The sequence below is a fragment of the Scomber scombrus genome, chromosome 18 (assembly GCF_963691925.1).
Source record: "Scomber scombrus chromosome 18, fScoSco1.1, whole genome shotgun sequence".
Classification (NCBI taxonomy): Eukaryota; Metazoa; Chordata; class Actinopteri; order Scombriformes; family Scombridae; genus Scomber; species Scomber scombrus.
Window position 1 is genome coordinate 27,291,541 of NC_084987.1, and position 20,941 is coordinate 27,312,481.

Consider the following 20,941-nt stretch of genomic DNA (forward strand, 5'->3'; position numbering starts at 1 on the left):
TCGGATATATGGCATAGTTTTACTTTCACATTTTTCATTACAGAGTAAATCTTAATTCTAACACAGGTATTGGACAGGTTTTTTAACACCGATACATGAGGCTGCATTAGCTAGTGGATACTGCATAGACACACACGCACACACACACAAACTCACATACACACACACACACACTCACAGAATGACAAAAATGACTACATTTTCCACTACAAAGTTCAATGTCTCGTGATTGCCGTGCAGCCACAGAATGTAATGTGACCATGTATCAGAAATGTCTTTAGGCTTTTTGTTCTCACCTGTTTACAGCCACACTCACATTCACACACATATATACCGAGCCCCCTGTAGCTGTAATGGACAACTCAGTGTGTTACATCTGGTCCTCTCCCACCACATCAGTGCTTGTGCATGAGAGGAAGCCCGGGAAGAATTAGAAAGCTATGGATGCTTAAAATTGAAACATTTTGAGGTTGATTAACATCTGTGTTCCCATACATTTACTGTAGTGGTTGTGTACATGTCAAATTGGTTGGGATTGATCTCTTTTGTAAATACTTCATGATCATATATATATCTATGTCAGACTGATCTTCCAGTCCAGCCTGGGAGCTCATACATATGTTACTGCTGGACTCAGCTGCTGCAGCCGTGTCTGTTCAGAGCTTCACTGCCTCAAACTGTTTTATCATTCAAGGGAAAATAGTGTATTTGTTTGTGCCCTGTGTTGGCAGTGTGTTGGACTCTGGTACTCTGTACAGACTCTGGAGCAGTGACTTAAGCCAGTACTGGCATCCTCTGGAGCCACAATGGCTCCAAGATGTAGTCATCCCTGTTTGGGACCGTCTCATCCACTGTGTGGAGACACTCCCACATGCCTCCCATTGGATAGTTCAGCAGAGCAATTGTCCACTGCACTTGATCAAGGTAGGGTAGTGAATCAGATGTACAATCCCCAAATCAACCAGTGAAGTCTTCTCCATTGTCAAACTGTTTGGAAATGCTTACCATAAAGCATGAATCTCACTTTGTGTGGTTAGTCTCAGATTGAAGCTTACTTACTTTTACAAGAGAAAAGACTAAAATGATGAGGACAGTGCAGCTGGTTGGATAAACCTCCTCACCTCCAATGAAGAGCAGCTCACATCTGCTCTGTGAAACTTTCCATCCATTAAGAGGAAGTAACTCCCAGGCAGTGGACGAGATGTTCCCAAACAACTCTAAAAGACAGTTTTAACACAGCAAGTGTCACTGTTGTTCCCCTCATCTACGGTCCATTCTGTGCCATCCTTCTACACGGGCGGCTTAGGTTAGGTCATCATATCCGTTCTAAACAAGCATGATGGGAATGTCTCAGAAAGCAATAAAGTAATACACTGGCACATATTTACACACACATCAAAAACATAAACGAGTGAACTAGTTCATTGAAATGAAGGGCTAATCATTACAGGGCTTCAGGAGAGGAATCAGGGCGTTCTGAAGAAAAGTAAAAGGGGGGGGATCATGCTGTAGGGTCTCAAAGCGGATCCCAAAGCCTTAAGTGCATTTTCACTGGCCTGTTTTCACTGGGAATGCTTGATGCAAATGAACGGGCAGAAGCGGCGATTAGCAGAGTGCTGGACCCTCAGCTCTCACTTCATTTAACGGGTCCCACCAGAACCACGAGGAATCATACTTATACTAGTGTGTGTGTGAATGTGTAGGGCTAGGGTGAGTGCACATGTGTGATGAACAGCGTCTCCCATTTCTCTTTAAGGAATGTTCTACCAATTCATTATGTAATCTGTCTCTCTCACACACACACACAGCATCAGTACTACAGAGCAGCCAGGATAGAGCAGAGTGGAACCCCAGCACAACTGTGGGACACACACACACACATACACACAAACACGCACGCACGCACGCACGCACACACACACACACTCTCCTGGCCACACACACCAGCTACACAGGTAAACACCAACATAAACAAGAATGTAGCATCATGTTAATAAACAAGTATAAGATGAACTGGAATCAGAATCTGGGACAAGAATAATGACAATTATATGACCGCTGCTGCTAACAGCGGCTGCTTTTTCCCTTATGTAGGTTACACCTTTTTTTTTTTTTTTTTACTCAAAGATTCTTTGTTGGAGGGAGGAGAAGAGGTGTGGCAGGAGGGGGTCGAGGGAGAGGTCGCTGGTGGGGATGGTGGGAGTACTGGTCACGGTAGAAGTCTTGACTCTAGAACTGTTCAGCCAGCAGCTCGCAGAGACGCTTGGACACAGAGTCCTTGCTGCAGCGCAGAGTCAGGCGGTACATCTGTAAACACAAACACAGAGTTAGCAGAGCTGGGACTCATTCCACAGCTATATGAGAGGGATCTGATTGTAAAGCAATCAGACGTGCCCGCCCTCAAAGCCCAAAGATTGTTAACAGTCCCTGCTAAATAAACAGGAAGGCTGCTCAATCTAAGGGCCCTACTTTGTACACATACTTCACTCACTGGTTGGAACTGCTGCTCCTGCACAGAGGACCAACAACTTAGTCTGTTTTTGGTTTGCTAAAGAAAAATATCCTTAGTTTTAGTTTCCCATAACTGGGAAGGTGTTTACAGTGGAGCCTGTAATGCTGCTCACCTGCTGAATGCAGAATAAATATGTTCCAAGGATAAACTAAGAGGTAAGTGTTCAGTGAAGTGAAGAAGACATAGCACCTATCTACAGATGTAATAACATGGAAAACATCTGTCTCTGGTTACACAGTATCTGCACATTTTAATGACTTTTAAGACCGTTTTAAAACCTCTTTAAGGAAAAATGAATACCACTGCTGTCACAACAGAATACAACTAATTAGACTGCTGTACACACAGTTCTGAGTTTCAAATCAGCAGTGCAAAAACAAACAAACTTATTTCTGATACAGTAATGGTCAGTACAACACTAAGTTATGTTATCATTTATATATGGATTACTTTATGTTCTGTGTAAAGCTTTTGTCCTCTGTCATAACAAGAAAAACAATCTAAAGTATTTAGATCCTTTACTGTTGTAAAAATACTAATGTCACTTCAGTAATAGTATGCACTACCATGTTCTAAGTTTTTCAAGTTAGAACTCAATGCAGAATGCAGAAGTGTCACATGTGACTGTTGCACTCATACAAAATATATTATGAGACATAATAATGCAAAAGCAGGATTTGACTGTTGTAATGGGTTAAATGGAGCTCATTTTGAAGCCTTTTATAAAAGGACTGTAACTAATGATTAGTTTCATTATAGTTCCAACTGCTGATTATTTCTTACTTTAATGAATAAGTTGATTGGTTGGTTATGTAAAATAATCAGAGAATAATGATAATAATGTTAAATAAAATAAACCGAACAAATCAAATTTAATATCTTAACTAACCTTGAACTAAATTTTAGACATTTTAAGAGTTTTTAAGGATCTGCTGGGACCCTGGGTTAGCTGGCAGATGTTCAATGAAATGATATATTTAGAATGCTTTATGCTTGGCATTGTATTTATCCTGTACAGTGTGTGTTTATACTGTACCTGTGCCTGGGCATTAGGCTCCAGTCTCAGCAGACAGCCAACCTGCTGGCCTTTGGTCTGGATCACTCCAGCACACACGTAGTTCTCTGGGTTTGGATCAACGTTGTCCAGCAGGGCTGATCCTAGTCCCAGGAGCTGCAGACAAACATGTTACCACTTTTTACAACAAATAATCAATCAGGGAAGTTTCATGTAATCCATCTACTAAAATGGAAGTATTACAAGAGGCAACAGCTGTTGGACTCGAGGCTTGAAGATGGAATTTCATACATTTTCAAAAACAGATAGACTGAAGCAGGTACAAATTCAAGATGGACAATTGAACACCTTTTCTCAGTGGTTAACTGGTAAACAGAGATATAGAGCCAGTTTACTATACAGCTGCATAATTACTCAAATATGATCACAATCTGGTTACAGGCCTCTGTGGAATTCTTACTTTTATGTAAGAGTGATTCTGCCATGTGTGCAACATTTAGAGGCCACTGCAGATTTATGATCAAACTGAACTATAGACTCATCCAACAGCCAGACAGTCTGGGTTTAATGACGTCATCATGAGCAGTGTGCAGACTGGGACCATCATCATCATTCATCAGTTTTCAGAAGTTTTCCAAAGATCAGACAACACACACTGAGTTGATTACTGTTGAATGTTCATGCAGTAATGATCATATGTCTGCATGGAGACAGTGTGGACTGTGATAAATATGTGTTTATTAAAAAACTGCTGTCCCTATGAATCATGGGGGGAAAAAACGCTTTTCTCTTATTGAGCAGAATCACGCAGCCCTACTTTATTATGGAAACAGATTTGTGATGACAGACTGAAGGAGAAGAATGAGCTGTTACCTTAGCCTTAAGTACTTCAGTGTCCATGCCGTGGCTGGCCTTAAATATCTTTTGTGCTTCTTGCTGAGGCCTGAGGAGAGTTCACAAAAGGGACTTTAGCTTTATCAGGGAACCTAAAAGAATCAACAGTACACACACACATACACGCACGCACATACACACACACATGCGCGCGCACACACACACACACACACACACACACACACACACACACACACACACTTACTGGCTAAGCTGTTTCCAGCGTTGGAAGAAGTCTTGTGAGGTCATCTCAGTTGGCTGGAAGAACTTGTTGATGGTGACAGGTAGTTTGAGGGTCAGGTTCTGCAGAGCTCCTCCATATCTGAACAAAACAACACACACACACACACACACACATGTATAGCAGGTATACACATCTGCAGGTTTTTTGCCTGTAGCCCCTTTTGAACATGGCTGAATTGTCTTGTCTAGAGTGTGTAAGTCTCACATGTTTTCCTCTTCTCCTGTGACTACTGCAGTCACAGTTACATGTTGTACTTTGGTAACTTTTTTCTAGATTTCCCATCATTTAAATTTAGTGAACAGAAACACCTTCTATTTTGAAAGTGTGTGTCATGTGGTTAGCCTGTGCCCTATAAAGTAAGAGGCACATACACACTGCATAGCCATTTGCATCACTAATTCAACTGAATGCACATCGTCATCATTACTTCTGTTATAAAAAAAGATTCAGGAACTAGTTTTTTTTGGTAAACATTTCTATTTATATATATAAGTGTTGAATGAGCTCATTGTTCTTCACTTGTTTCTCCTCTGCTGGACCTGCACTCCTCTAGTTAGACCTGAAACTGCCAAACCATACTGGTGGCTACCGTTGGCTTATATATTCATAGTTTTTGCATTTAGTTAATTCTTCTGGTTTTCAGTATTGTTTTTTTCCCAGTTATTTTCTTTTTTTTCTTTTGCCATAACCACTCAGCCAAACTTACAGTGTGTTTCTGATTATGACACATGAAGACATTGAGTGCAGTGTGGTTTGTCTGTGGAAGTGTCAGTGTGTAGTGTTTCAATGTTCAGTTCAGGGGGTGTCTGAGCTTACCTGAACTTGATGTTGAGCAGCGGAGCATCAGAGAAGTCAGTCAGACACTCGATGTTGAGGACCTGCTGGATCTGGGCTCCTCCTTCTACCAGTGGCTCCACTTGTTTGGTCTGAACGTTAAGCTGTGGCTGGTTGTCAAGGACCATCAGCGCGTCATACACATTGAATCCCAAACACCTCCAACTGTGTCTTCTGGACTTACTGCAGCCCAGTCAGGTCACACTGTTATGATTTATAAGCTCCCCATTAATATATACTAACAAATAAACACAGTTGATTACACAGAGTTAAAAGAATCAGTGGGATGTGTAAGATAACCAGCATCTTATATTTTCAGCCACTGATTATTTCAATCATTCATTATTGTTTAGATAGCTTTTCAACAGAAGTGTAGCTGTTATCTGACATAAACAGCTCAGCTTCATTAATCATCAGTGGGCAAAACACAAGTCAGTAAAGTGAAATAGATCTAAAGTGACAAATAGCAATTAGGCAAGACTTTGTACGACTGTTGTTCTCATCCTCCTTAGTGAAACAGCCTTCAGGTTTCTTCAAAACATCATAATGACTCTGAGGATTCAACTGATGATACATACATGATCGTTTATTTTCTGTCAGAGACATTTCTTTGGCCACCCTCTTTCTCAGTAATCTGATTTTCATCTTCGGTGGTTTCTGAACATACTGCAAAGCAGCTACATAGAAAGGATATGAGACTGCAGTTCTCCAGGACAGCTGACTGTGGTGGTGAAGCTGGCAAACTGCACCGATGTCTTGTTTCCATAGAATAAGTACATTCTCCCTGTAAGAGACACATACAGTTGTCAAAAGGTCATTCAGTTTATTAACAGACTTTGTGGTCTATAGAGTACCTAAGTGTGACTAGTGACTTATAAATATCAAATTGTGCAGGACAGCTCACAGACAGTAGGTGTGATGTCAAACAGCAGCATGTGGTAGAGATCTAATTAGAATCAGAATGTTTCCCTTATTCCATTTAGTGGCGGTGACTGTGACTGTGTGCTGTCCTATGATACATCCAGACAATACGTCTTCCCAGAGCAGGCCCATTTGTACTCATGTAATAGAACGTCTTCCTAAACCACCATTTCATACAACCCCCCACTGAACCACGCCCACACAAACATTAGAAACAGTATAACCATGCCCACTGATCAACTAAATGCCAACTTATTACAATGGTTGCTGCTGCTTTCCTGCTGCTTTGTACAATTGTCAGTTGTTGTATGTTTTTAATGTCTTCATGATATGGTGTGTATAGTTTATATTTTTAATGTATTGGGGGAAGCCGAAGACACATTTCCACTAAGGTGGACAATAAAGATAATTCAATTCAATCCAACCAACAGCTGCCCTCCATTTGGTCATGCCAGCAAGCCAGATGTTACATAAGGCAAGGGCTACCCTCCATTTAAGAGGGTCTCCCGCACATGCACATGAAGTGATAAATTGATGCTGGCTGCACATCATCTGATTAACAGTGGATGACAAATGTAGTGGTCCTCGTCATCATATCAACTCCTTATTAAGTCTGACCACACTATATATATGTATATATATTAGGGATGCACCGAAAATTCGGCCACCGAGAATCTTAGGCTGAAAATGGCCCAAAAGCGCATTTTCGGTTTTCGGCCGATTATACTTTTATCACCAAAACAACACGGCCGAAACAGCTGACTAAAGAGATCAGCTCCTCTGATGCATCTGTAGCAGATGTTATTCCTTTAATTGCAGCACTAAAGTGTAGTACACTCTTAGAGTCTGTCAGCACACGTTTCACTGAGATCTATTTGGATTCTCTGCACTTCATCGCGACTGTACTTGATCCGCGTTATAAAGATCATTACCTGGATGTGGGATTAAAGCAGCGCGCACCAGAAATGATGCGGAGAACCCGCTTAGAGACGGAGAAGCGAACAGCACAGTAGAAGGTGTGTGTGTGACTATAAAAGCAGCGCGTGTGAGAGCTATACGGACGCTTTGCTCTCACACGCGCTGCTTTTATAGTCACACAAACACACTGCTTATTAGACCGACACCGATCGCCCCTCCACCCCCCCGGACCGACACCAAGTGTAACACTAAGTGTTATTTTTTAACTTAATTTAATTTTACATTGTGCATTGTTGTAATGTCAGTGCTTAATAAATATTTTCATACTTTTGTAATTGATTTATTCTTTGAATTGCAATGCCTTGATTTTAGTGAGGTTAGTACACAGTCATAGCCATAAATGCAATGGTACTAATAATTGGCATAATAATTTCTTCCGGTGTTTCGGTTTTCGGCCTTGGTTTCCTCATTTTCGGTTTCGGCCAAGAATTTTCATTTCGTTGCATCCCTAATATATATATATACATATATGTGTATATATTCCTTTTATGACATTATGTTGCCTAATATATTATATATATATATATATATATATATATGTATGTATATGTATATATATGTATGTATGTATGTATGTATGTATGTATGTATGTATGTATATATTAGGGATGTCACGATTCTCCAAATCCTCGATTCGATTTTATTTCGATTTAAAGGTCACGATTTGATTCGATTCTCAATCCCTTTTTTGGGTACTTTTAGCACAGATGCCTATGCCATTTTTAGACTAATCATGAGTGATATAATCTCCATCACTTGCAATGTACCACACTAAGGCCTTACTGTCATAATTTATTAGCAAAATATTGTAACAATAACTTGTTTCAGCAGTCAATTGGAAACTTACTGTAAACAAAAGAATCATCTAGTGACCCTTTTGTAACTGCAGTGTGCACTCTTCATATTAGATGATATTCAAGTTCACAATAAAACTAAAACTCAATTAAAACAGCCTAATGTCCATAGCCATCTCTGAATAATTAAGTGTGTTAACTGTACTAACAGTGTCCTAACTGTATCCTAACAGTAGCATTTCTGGTGCTACAAATACTCCTTTAGCGCTAGTTACTGCTTTAGTGCAGACATCCCAACTCTCCTAGAGTGTCCTGTATATTGATAGCGGCTCCCTGATGCTATCTGCAGTGAGTGAGCAAGAGTGCGCGCTAGAGAGTGTCTGTGTTGCTGCTTATTAGACCAATCCCCCCCCCCACACCGGACCAACAACCAGTTCGAGTTTGGTTGATGTGTGTCCTCTATCAGCGGTTGCCATGGTGTGTTTTTACCGGCCACAGGTTCAGGTTAGAGTACGTAACGCTGACTCGCCGCATTTCAACACAAGTGTTTATGGCCTACACTCATATTGAAATGAAGCCACACCTAGGTGTCAATAAACCCACAAAAACCCACTTGATATCAACTAATGCCAAAGCCACACCCATTTGATGATGAAACCCACCAGCCTCGCCCATTAGTCTACTAAATATGAACATGCCAATAACAACATGTGAGGTGTAGCCCACTGTGAACTCACCCAGATTCTGACGGTACTCTGACTTGATGCCGATCTGTAGCAGCTGATTCTCAAACAGAACCCCGTTGTTCTTGCACACAAACCTGCAGGATGAAGGCGATTCAAGTATTAGTCAATCAATCTATCATTTAATAATGATATGAACTAATCAATAAACAAATCAAACACAGAATAAATAATGTGTGTTGTGTAATGATTGTACATATAGAGGAATATTTCATTATTTTAGAGCATAAAGTCACCAGGGTCTAAAACTCTTTGAGAAGAAGTCAAAGCCTTCCTACAGCGTGCAGAGCTGCTGGCAGGAAAACACATGACAAAGCCTCCACGCGGAGAAAGACCTTACTTGTTAAGAAGATCGTCAGCCTCAGACAGAGGGGGAGCAGGATCCTCAGAGGGAGGAGCAGAGCTGAGAGACCACAGGACAGCGCAGGGATGAACAGATAGCCCACAGCACAGAGGAGGGATGGACAGAGTGAGGAAAGAATGGACAGAGCGGAAATGAGAGGATGAAGAAGCCAACCGTTCAACACGGTATGATGAAGATCGGTTAAGAGGAACACCAGAGAAAAAGAAGAAGAAGAAGAAAGAAGGATAAAAAGCAGAGGTGGTTAGTAAAAGAATCCAACTCCAAATTGTACAAAAATGATCATCACACAATGACAAATATCTACAGTAAGTGTGTATTTACACTATATCTGTAGTTTTGGTTGTATACTCAAACACACTGAATAAGACATGAAACAGATTAGGGTTAAAGTGCTGAGTTTCAGCTTTGATTACTGTTCAAGAATTGGGAAAGCCACAATTCATATCAGCATGCTAACATCCTTAAAGTCACTTACTATAAAGTCAGCACTGTAACCTCTGTCACTGATTCATTTGAAATCCTATGTGCCAGAGTTAAATGATTCACTACCTCTGACACTGTTCACACATTTAAAAACATATACACAGTCTACTGATACAGCTTGATGCCATCAACATTTTTTGTTTTGGGTTATATGTGTGCAGCTTGGTTTCACGTTTACAGAGCGATTATAATAGATATGTCATGCCTAACTGAAGTATAGTTAGTAGTCAGTAACTCAGGCGGTTTTTTTATTATTATATAGCTCATTTGTTTTATGATCATTGGGTCCTGTCTCTACTCTGCTGTCTGCCTGTTTCATGCACATGTGACAGAAAACACATACATATCTCTTCAGAGGTCTAATTGATTTGAAAATTGGAACGCATGAACTTTGGTGTTTCAGGCTACTTTACAACATTAGTCTGGCAGTTGAGTTCATAGGTCTTAAAGTTTCAATCCCTCAGATAAGTCAGCACCTTTGAAATCTTGAGTGGAGACGGGGCTAACTACATTTATAATGTCCCACTCTGATGACGATGTCAGCTGACATTTTCACCCTTACTTTAGAAATGGGATTCCAAATCCAATTGTTTCTCCTTACAACACTGCTGCTTTCACATAGGTTGGACGCTGGGCAAGATAACGTGTTGGGCAAACAGCTTGGTGCTCATTTTGAAAATAGACAATAGTCTATTCTAAATCAATCAGATTGGGCTAAAATACATTGTCCATACATTTGTCTCTTCAGTTTTTTGGAGTATTTTGCAATCAATACGCTGACAGTTTGAACCAAAAAACAGTACAATGAAAAAGTTATGAAAAAGACATGAACATTAGAAATAGAGCACAGCCGATATACTGATTGGCTGATATTGGCCTAATCCAGATATATTGGTACTGGAGTACATGTTGTCAGATTTTTTTTATCTTCTAACATAATATAGGCAACATTTTATGTATATTTGAACCTTTTTTCTTAAGTTGACCAATGTACATTTTTGACATACAACGTACATTAAACCACATCTGTTGTTAATGGAGGGCAGAACAGCTGATTGTGTTCAGTTCTAAAGAAAAATGTCAACAGGCATCAAAGTACATGTATAGTAATTCTGGTGCTTTATGTAAATGTAAATGGCACCCACTCACAGTACTTTATAATACTAATAACATGTTATAGTACAGACAGGTGCCATGATTGTATTTTTCTAGCTACTTCTGTAGTTTACTACTGGGCCCTTACTCCGAGTCACCAGAACCCTCCACCAATAGGGAGTCAGAGGTCTCGGTGGGCTGTTCCAGATCTCTGTCAATGTCCAATCACGGTACAGGACAGGAGACAGACACACATTCAAACCAAAAAAGAAAACACACACACACAGGGAAATGGAGAGAAGGGAAGGAGAGAAAAAGACGAAAGACAGTCACATACACAGCAAGATAAAAAGACAAGTATAGCAGACCTGCCAACCATGGAGAGAAGTCTGGTTTTATAGTAGCCTCTTCAGATTGTCATAGACCTGAACAGACTGACTCATTTACTGTGGTCCTATCTTACTACAGCTCAATACCCATTAACAAGTGTCCCTTACAATGCACTTCTTTTGGTTTACACTCTATACATGTATGATGTTCCATAGATGGAAATGTAAAGACAAAGTCATAATGTAAATTATGTTAATCCTTCTTCCTGCTCACCCTCCACTAAAGAGAATTTAAAAAGATGGACACCTTTCTCTAATGATTTGTGGTGGAGTTTCCTCACACTCTCCCAACTATGAACAAAACTCAGATCATTCTTCTTGCAGTGTAAGCTAGTCAGTGAGTCAGCTGCAACATACCTCTGATTATCAACATGAGGGATTAAACACAAACACAAATATTGACCTAAACAATGAGTTTCAAACATGCTTGTACACCAGCATGTCTTCTACAGAAAAGAGAACAGTTAACACTGATCATAGTTTAGCAAACAATATGTGACTGGAACTGGCTCCAGGTTGACAGGTCCATATTAGACAAAGATAGAGCAAAGAAAGACAGAGCGACAACCAACACAGACACATCACAACTAGTTGCATAGTAGTCTAACAGCACGCACACGCGCACACACACACACACGCCATAACTAATTACATTACACAGTTTAAGACAGGAAACAACTGTATATGACAGACTCAGGGTGCTTCTTTCTAAAAATATATAAGAGCCGTTTTTGCCAGTAGTCCAGTATGAGAGCCACTGTTTGAACAGACTGAAGTAATCAAGTGACAATCACCTTTCATTTGACTTTGATATAAACCTGGTTTCTGTAATCAGTGTGGTGGATTAGAGACACCTGCTTTCCCAGGGAGGCAGTGCGTTTCTCTGCCATGTAAACATGTGACCAAGTTTCTAATCAGCTTTTGACAGGAAATGTATCAGTGGAGCGTGTGGATGAACAGAGACATTTATAATCATTCCAATGAAAGTCAGACTAAAACCACAACCAACACAGTCTGCAGGAGTCTCAGTAACTGTTTCTATCACTAAGTCACATGACTAGTAGTGCTTTTTATGTTTGTACTTGGGGCCAAAATTTGTATGAATTATTTATTTAGTTGACATCACTTTTCTGTTTATTCTCCTCATTTTAATGATTCAGCATTTTGAACCTTATTTACTTTCTACAGTTGTGTTGTCCCCAGCAGACAGTCCCTGTCCTCTGGCAGCTTTATTGCAGCTCATACTGGACTTTGGCTCATGATAGAGTCTACATCTGCTCATCAAATGGACTTTTCACCTCAGGAAGCCGTCGTCATTCACAGCAGCTGAAGGTGCGGCGGGCCCTGCCTCAGAGAACACGTCCACCAACAGGCTGCCGGCACTGGTTGGAGCAGCGCTGATGGGAGCAGCAGAACGAATCCCGAGGAGGTCTGCTGATGGTGACGGAGTCGACTGGAAAACAAAGGACAGTTGCAGTAGGGCCACTGAAATGTAGTACTTTAGTTACAGCTGTAGATTTACACAGAGGCCCAGCATGTTTGTGTTGATTTGTGAACATGAGCTTACAGCGTTGGAAGCAGACATGGCTGATGCGTCTGGCCCCCGGTCTCCTCCTCCGTTCAGCTCTCCGCCCTCCCTTTTGTTGTCTTCCAGCTCTGTCACAGACACGGCACCGGGCCCCTTCTTCTTCTTCAGTTTAGCCAGGATTGATGACTCCCTTTCTGGGAAAGGAGGCATCTCCTCCAAAACGGTGGCCTGAGAGAACAGAGAGGACATTTATACTGTGTGTGCTGACTGAAGGACACATCCCTGCAGATAAAGATGAAGCACACATTCAGCACCAGCAGGACATTGAGGCTCTGTACTGAGACTATTTTTGGAGACGGTGAAATTCAAAGTCATAACAATGCACAGCAGTGTTTCTTGTAAATGCACTGAATGACTGCAAATTTGCATAGTGTCACGACATTTAGGCCTGTTGTGTGATTCCTTGCCATTGTTCTTGGTTGGCTTATTTTCTCAAACTCCCCTCTGTGTCTCACCATATACCTGTATACCACACAACACTCTACTACAGCAAACTTCTGAACAGGATTTTCAATGATGTCTTCAACAAGTACTAACCAGGACATCAGTGCTGGCGATAGAGGACAGCTTCAGGTACTCGACAGCACGCTGCTGCAGCTCCACATCTGAGTTGCGGATCTGGCTGTCACAGCGCAGCACCTCTTGGATGGTGGCCTTGGTCTCTGGGAACAGGTTGATGAACTTGATATAGGCCGACAGCAGCAGGGCACGAGTCGGCACAGAGCACAGATGAAACTTAGAGTGGAGGAGGTTGAACTGGACCAGCGGGCTGAATGACACAACAACGGAGTTAGTCAGTAATCATTTCAACTGTCAACTTTGTGCCTCAGCAGCCAAAAAGCAAACATACCTGGAGCGCGGGTCACCAGCAATGAGATTTCCAAACTCTCCCAGAATGTAGCCTCCAACTTTCACCATGTTCTCATGGCAGGCAGGGGCCTGCAAGGCCTGGAAGAGGAAGAGAGTCATTCAAACTTACTGTTTTCCAAATACAACAGTGCTGAACACATATTTTATCTCCTCTTATTTCCAAAGAAATTCATGTGTGAGTTGAACACTTGCCATAATGAGCTCCTACACTGCTGAAGCTCTCAAACTGAACAATAAACTCCCCCAAAATCACTTTATACAGCAGAGTGTTGCTCTGTCAATGATGCTTTCAAGAAGTAAAAAGTAAGAGAAATAAAAATAAATTCATTTTTGATCATATTCTTCTTTCATGATTCCTATTGGTTGAGACATTTTCTCACAATTTTCAGCATCATGGTGATTTTACTTACGATTTTAAGTTAAAAACCTGCTTTAAAACTTACTCCTGTGTCCAATAGGTCCAGTAACATCAAGTACAACCAGACCCATTTTAAATAAAAGAAACAATGAACTACTAGCAGTGATCAAAACTTTTTAGTTTTTGACATTTTACAGCTAGACTTAACCAATCAGTGCGTATCCCTCTCTGCTAAATAACAGCACCTTCATCTCCTGCTGCTGTCATAAACAACATGTTAAGACTTCATGCAGCTGTACCTCAAACACGGTCTTTGCAGCATAGCCCTGCACGTCGTCTCGGTTGATGACGATCTGAATGACGCGGTACCACACCTCTTCACTGACGTAGTCTCCAGCAATGCGGATGAGGTTAAGAATGGTGTCCACATACCATGAGTAGTCCACGGCATACTTCTCTGCAAGGATGGCCACTTTCAGAACCTGTGTGATGAAGATAAAGCAAGCAGCTCAAATAAACTTAACATTGGGTCTTTTTGTTTGTCAGTAAATACATGAGAAAATAAAGACAAACCATCTTCAGCATTTCTCACTTGACATACAGCTATAAATATCAGACACATGTATGTCACTAGAGAGAAAAAAAAAGAACATAGCATGGCACAAAATCTTTTTTACACCCACCATCTCCTCTCTGATGGAGTAGTCTGCCGTCTCAAGATAGCTGAGCATCTCAGCTACGATCTGCTTGGCATTGCTGCGATCACACATGGCGTAGAGCAGATCAGCTGCCCTCTGTCGAACACTCACATCTCTCTCAGTCTGCAGAGACACACAGACACAATCAGCTGCTGACCACTACAGTAAGCCACAGAATCCTTTCTACAGTTACAGGTCATTGTTGTGAAACTGTTAAATGAACATGCGTGTGATTGGCTCATAGAGGCTGGTAGGATTGTGTTGATAAACTGTGACAGACATGTGTCTATCATTGAATAATTTCATCAAAGCCTGATGTCTTGCTGACAGACTGTCACAGTGTGAGGCATCACCTTGAGGGCGTTGATGACGGTCTCGATGTGCGTCTTGACGGCTTCGTGGGAAAACTCAGAGCTGGCCAGAGTGCACATGCTCTCCAGAGCCAAGTAACGCAGATTAGTCTCTCTGTGCTGCAGGAACTGGCCCAGCTGGTTACAGGCTCGCACCAGCAGGTTTGGCTCACTGTGGAAAAGAAAATGTATTTAACAAACCTTATTTCACTGTAAGCTTGGTAAAAAAAAAAAAAAAAACACACAAAAAACAACTATTAAATTACCCTCAAATTCAAAATCAGCAGGACAAATTTCACACTAAGATTAGCTCAAATTTAATTTCACACCAATTCATTGAAAAAATCCTTTAAATACAGCAAAGAGCTGCCAAATGAAAGAAGAGGGACATGTTGTTCATCATGTTTGTCATACTCAATAAATGCTATGTCATATCTGTGCATATGTATTTGGGTTAAAGACTGTGGAACATGCCTTAAAAATCAACATCTATCCTAAATGAAAATTGAAAATTAAAAACAATTGTAAAAACTGTCATTCTTTCTTACATGAAAATGTTAACTTCTGAGATTACACCTATTTTTAAGATCCTTTTTGAATATTTAAACACCTTCAGTCATCTCTAGCTCATTCAGTGATACACTGAAGATACTACACTGTGGAGTTATTGGATGGAATAACATCACTGTTCACAGTGTGTCAGCTGCTGGTGTTATGTAGTATGAGTCATGTTGGTCTGAATGCTCACCTGTCATAGTGGATGATGAGTGAGATAGCCTCAAACAAGATGGCGTTCTTTGCATTGGAGTGCTGCACCTTCTTGGACTTGGGTGGTTCCTGGGCTTTATTGAGGATGGTCTCCAGACACTCTACCAGACGGCCTTTAACAGCGCCATCCTCTGGTGGAGGGTAGCACTGCAGCAGGCGCAGCAGCTTGCAGGACAGCCACGGTGCTGGGACAAAGTAATAGGTGTAATCCTGCAGGTCAGTGGAGGCCGACGACACAATCTGGAGAACAGAGAACAATGAAAATAGCTATTTATATTACTTTGGCCCAGGAATAAACAGTCTCTAGTGTATGCAGTATCAGCACCTTGAGGCGACATTATTTTATGCTGCATTCTCATATTTTGTTCTATTTTAGGCTAGCTTTTTGTTTTCTTTCTGGTTTTTCTGTACTTTGTTTTCTTTTTATTTCATTTTGGTTTTCTTTTCTTTATTGTATGTTTTACTGTTTAATCATCTCCTGATATTTTGTTCTTATGTAAAGCAGACCTAGACCTGCTCTATGTGAAAAGTGCCTTGTGATAACTTTTGTTGTGATTTGGCGCTATATAAATAAAGACTGATTGATTGATTGGAGACAGATTCAAGGCTCACCCTGCTGAGTCGAGACACAGCCAGGGAAACGCAGGTCTTGAACTCATCCGGATTCTTCTGGCTCAGACAGGTGATGAGAGAGATGGCTGCTGTCACCACCCCCTAAAACACACACACACAAGAACATGAATACTCTGAGTGATATCACAGCTCAGTGGATACTTACAAAATAGTTTTAACAATTCCAAAATGCATTGAATGGGAACGAAATGATGTTCATTTCTACACTGTGCAAATAAACCCAAAGTTATAGGTCTTTCCATTTTATCTCTTAGAAAAACACAATTTGAGATGCATGCAGGAAACAACAACAACAACTAGACTGCATCTATAACTCTGTTCCTTGTGTGTGAGGCTGTGGATTATGCTCTCACCATGTGTTGGTCGTTGAGCAGGTGCACCACACGGGACGTCCACTCTCCCATCAGCACCAAGTCAGGAGAGGTTTTATAGAGCCGCAGCAGACACAGAGCAGCTGACTGCTTCACACTGTCCATCGTATCACTGTGGTACACATCATGTACATTACGGTACATAGTGGTTAAGATCATTCAAAGTGATGTAAGTTGCATTATAGAACTGTCATTGGTGTCACAGCTTGCAGAAAAACATAGGAAACAAAAAGAGACAAACTGAGGGTGATTCACACACTCACCCAGCAACCAGGATCCGGGGGATTTCACTGGCGAAGGCCTCGGCCATCTCACGGCTGCCCACGTTGGCGATGCAGTGAAGTGCCAGGCACATGAAGGTGGGGTTACGGCTGGACAGGTCATTCTTGATGGCGTTGTTGATCAGACGGATCAGCTCGCTGTTGCTGTTTACCAGCACTGAGATGAATAAGTAGCCCTGTGATGGAGACACAGAGAGAGAAAGAGAGAGAGACATAGAAAGAGCAAGAGCGAGAGAGAGAGATAGAGAGAGAGAGAGAGAGAGAGAGAGAGAGAGAGAGAGAGAGAGAGAGACAGAGAGCGAGAGAGAGAGACCAATGTGATTAAATAACATATACAGTGTGCAGTAGATGTACCACATAGAGCTGGGTTATATGATCAACATCCCACCATAAAAGTCATTTCAGATCCTGATGACCATACCTATCTCAGTATAGCACAAAGTCATTCAACTCAATGAATAAATCGATGGTCTGAGTAGCAATAAATTCTACCTTCATAAAAGGTTTTAATGTTTAGGACAGGAGTTGACTCAAGTATTCATTCACCTTTGTGCTTTGACTATATGTATTCTATAGTATGGTCATATAAAGAGAAGTGTTCCCAGTCTATACTCACTGGTAATAAGGGGTTAAACTATCCCCACCCAGTCCTAACATACACTACATGCACACCCGTTAACTACTCTCACCATCTGCAAACATACTACATACAGTTCATACCAGTACTCACATCACGAGGCCATGCTGACTGATCTGTGTGAGGCTAAATCCACCAGTAGATGGCGCCAAAACATTAGCGGCTTCACACTGCAGAGTCATGAAGTATTACTTCTGCTGCTGAGAATCATTGTTATATCTTAAAAGAATGTGACTGATCTTTGGATTCAACACACAGTACACTTGAGTACTTTAGCAACACTTGCGTCACTTTTCCTTTAAAACATTTTTTTTTAAACAGCTTGTAATGTTTAAATTGAATTATAATTTAATTATTTATAAGAAAAGGTGGCAGGAATTGAGGGAGACAGAGAGGCAACTTAGGTCCATGGCTGGACTCACAGTGGCATCTCCAAGTTCATTAGTTTCTGCTAGGTGGACCTAATAAAGTAACAACTGAGTGTATATATTCTGCTTACATCACAGTTTGCATAATGGGAAGCAGAAATGTTGCTTAATAGATGTATTACGTAAGAAATAGTAAAAACAAGACAAGTTCAAAAATGTGTTTAACACAGTATCAGCATGTTTTCTGACAGAACTAAGCCACAGGAATATTGCGTAAACACACCGTGGCTGTTAACATACAGGGAAATGATTGAAAAACTTCAGAACATGCATGGTTCAACTGACATGATGATTAATGGAAATTCTCAGGAGCCTCCTGCCACATGCAGGCAGGTAGGTATTCTATTTGCTATCCAACACACTGACGGGTAAATGTTTGTACCAAAACACTCATGTAATAAAATATGTATCATGAAGGCTCAGAGGAAATAACTCATGCGTGTCTGTATACAGTGCAAACACACGCAACATATTTGTTTTGTTTTTTTTACACATGTCTGAACACTGAGGAGGCACTCAAGACAGTCTAACACAGTTTCTACACAGGAAGTGTAGTGTGAGCAGCATGTTTAGCAGAGCAGCAGCGACTGATAGGTCTGTGTGGAGGCATTCAGGTACAGTGTTCAGTGTAGGTCATGTGTAATCACAATGACAACTGTTTTAAAATGATTTTGCTCTAAATTTTACACTGGCCTTTTCTTGAGTTTGTATTCAACATAATACCTCATTATCTTAATGAAATGTACTAAAACCAATGTAAATGTGACACATAATTATTATTTAGACTTGTGAAAAGTATGCTGGTTGTCAGTCCCCTTGGTGGGTGAATAAAGATGTTCATTTCAGACACTGTTCTGAAAATATGCCGGCTTAGATGTGCATGGACTATGCAATAAGCCTGTAATAAACACCTTAGCTATTCTCCTCAAATCATCCAGCCCAAACTGGAGCAGGCCGATAGTTTTTAGCAGTGACACAATAAGTTGGCTGGAGATCACCAGCAGACACAGGGAGTGGTCTATTATCACTGAGCTCTGGAGTATGTACAGTGACAGATAGCAGCTGGCAGCTGTCAGTGCCAGTCCTACTTAACATCACATGTACTGCATGTCTTAAAGCAGGCCATATTATAAAAAAAAGTCACTTTATCTGTGCTTATGAGTATGTATTTGGGTCTCTGATGAGCCTACTGACACATAAACTGTGAAATAAGACCAGTCAGTTTGCTGTGGGCGGGCTTTCTCTGTAATCTTTTCATTCCAACAAACCATTCAGATTTTGCGGCCATTCTTAGATCACATGGGGCAATGCTCGGCTAAGCTTAGCAAGAAAATGTGTGTATCGCGGGGCTGGACCCTGCTCTGATCCAGATAAGTTTATTGGCGGGAGGCTTTTTAAAGTTTTGGCTTGAAGTGAATTTATCTTCAAACTTGCTTCTCCACCTAGCCCGAGCTAACGCCCGAGTCACACACCACCTCAGCTACTGTCATCAATAATAAACATCTTAAATGCTGGTGAGATTATAGAATTTTAAAGTTAAACAATGTGTAGCTATTTATGTGTACATACAATGCACACCCCTGCTGTATTTCTGCCTTTAGATGATGTTATTTTGAGTGTAGATGGAGCAGCTCTCATCAATCTGAACTCCATTCAGAAAACAAGCATTTTAACAGTTGTTTTCTTGTCTTGTAGACAGACCTGAGAGAGGATGAATTCAGACTTTACGTATTGACATGATGATGAAGTTATTTCAGCATTTTATTTCGTTTATTGCAATTAAATCACAGCAAAATCTAAGTATTTACATTGAAGGCAGCCCTTCTGAACAGGATGAGAGGGCTGCTGTGCTGCTTGATCCTTGTGGTATTTTGACTAAAGCCTGTCAGATACATTTTTATTAAGACCTCAGGGAACTGTGTTGACTTGTTGAAAAGGGGTATAATGCGGCCCCTTTAAAATGAAAGAAGTAAGAACTAAAGTTTTACTGGGTCAGTTATACAACCACAGGGTCAAACTTCTCAAAAGCTCTCACTGTCATCAGTACATTTGGTTTATGGTGGCCGTTCTAAAGCCCGATCACATGTTAGCTCCAACACTCCACATTGCCGTACACCCTGAACAGTAGCTATGCTGCTTTTGGGTGGTAAGAGATCCTGACTCAACATTATTCTGCTAACTCAACATTTCCTGTTCCTGAGAAAACGGCTGTCAACCACACTGTGTCTGAGAATATCCACAGTGGCTAAAGTATCTATTCTGCTTTAACATGGACAGCATTACAACATTCTCATCTTTACATTTGAATTGAATGTCAAATTCTTATCCCTCTGGCTTTATGTCCTACTGCATTTTTCACAAAACACTGGGTGGAATGTCCTCAAACACTCTTAAATCTATATGTCAATGTTTTCTTCTCAATCAGATATGTTGTAGAGAGAAAAAATGTGTCACTCTCCATATAACTGTGTCCTGTGCTGTATTTTCATTCTTACCACATCTCACAGTTTGTGGGTCACACTACACACCAACAAACCAATGTGGTAAGCGAAGTTACCAACATCGCTGGGTAACCAGAGAATGCTTTAATGGATACTAATGACTACTAAAATACTTTATTTTTATGTATTCATCTGTCTTTTGATATTTTAGCCTGTTTTATTACTTGGACTTTCTTTTTTATTCTATTTTTG

At 40.8% G+C, this 20,941-nt stretch overlaps 1 protein-coding gene across 4 annotated transcripts in view; it reads right to left on the reverse strand.

The window, feature by feature from the left end:
• ap2a1 (adaptor related protein complex 2 subunit alpha 1) overlaps positions 1 to 20,941 on the reverse strand; it is a 26,277-nt gene continuing 5,336 nt past the window's right edge. The window contains exons 3-22 of one of the 4 annotated variants that reach the window (XM_062439208.1): positions 17,166 to 17,359; positions 16,885 to 17,014; positions 16,511 to 16,612; positions 15,879 to 16,138; positions 15,134 to 15,302; positions 14,766 to 14,903; positions 14,382 to 14,564; positions 13,705 to 13,802; positions 13,392 to 13,623; positions 12,834 to 13,022; positions 12,565 to 12,719; positions 11,026 to 11,088; positions 9,276 to 9,338; positions 8,930 to 9,012; positions 6,183 to 6,283; positions 5,482 to 5,597; positions 4,627 to 4,743; positions 4,401 to 4,470; positions 3,549 to 3,683; positions 1 to 2,307 (exon numbers count right to left, since the gene is read on the reverse strand). In XM_062439208.1, coding sequence (XP_062295192.1) covers positions 2,230 to 2,307; positions 3,549 to 3,683; positions 4,401 to 4,470; positions 4,627 to 4,743; positions 5,482 to 5,597; positions 6,183 to 6,283; positions 8,930 to 9,012; positions 9,276 to 9,338; positions 11,026 to 11,088; positions 12,565 to 12,719; positions 12,834 to 13,022; positions 13,392 to 13,623; positions 13,705 to 13,802; positions 14,382 to 14,564; positions 14,766 to 14,903; positions 15,134 to 15,302; positions 15,879 to 16,138; positions 16,511 to 16,612; positions 16,885 to 17,014; positions 17,166 to 17,359 — 2,676 coding nt within the window. In that variant the 3' untranslated portion in view covers positions 1 to 2,229. Of the gene's footprint in view, positions 2,308 to 3,548; positions 3,684 to 4,400; positions 4,471 to 4,626; positions 4,744 to 5,481; positions 5,610 to 6,117; positions 6,119 to 6,161; positions 6,284 to 8,929; positions 9,013 to 9,275; positions 9,339 to 11,025; positions 11,089 to 12,564; positions 12,720 to 12,833; positions 13,023 to 13,391; positions 13,624 to 13,704; positions 13,803 to 14,381; positions 14,565 to 14,765; positions 14,904 to 15,133; positions 15,303 to 15,878; positions 16,139 to 16,510; positions 16,613 to 16,884; positions 17,015 to 17,165; positions 17,360 to 20,941 lie in introns of those variants that run through there. The other 3 variants (XM_062439209.1, XM_062439206.1, XM_062439207.1) reach the window with 3 other exon arrangements.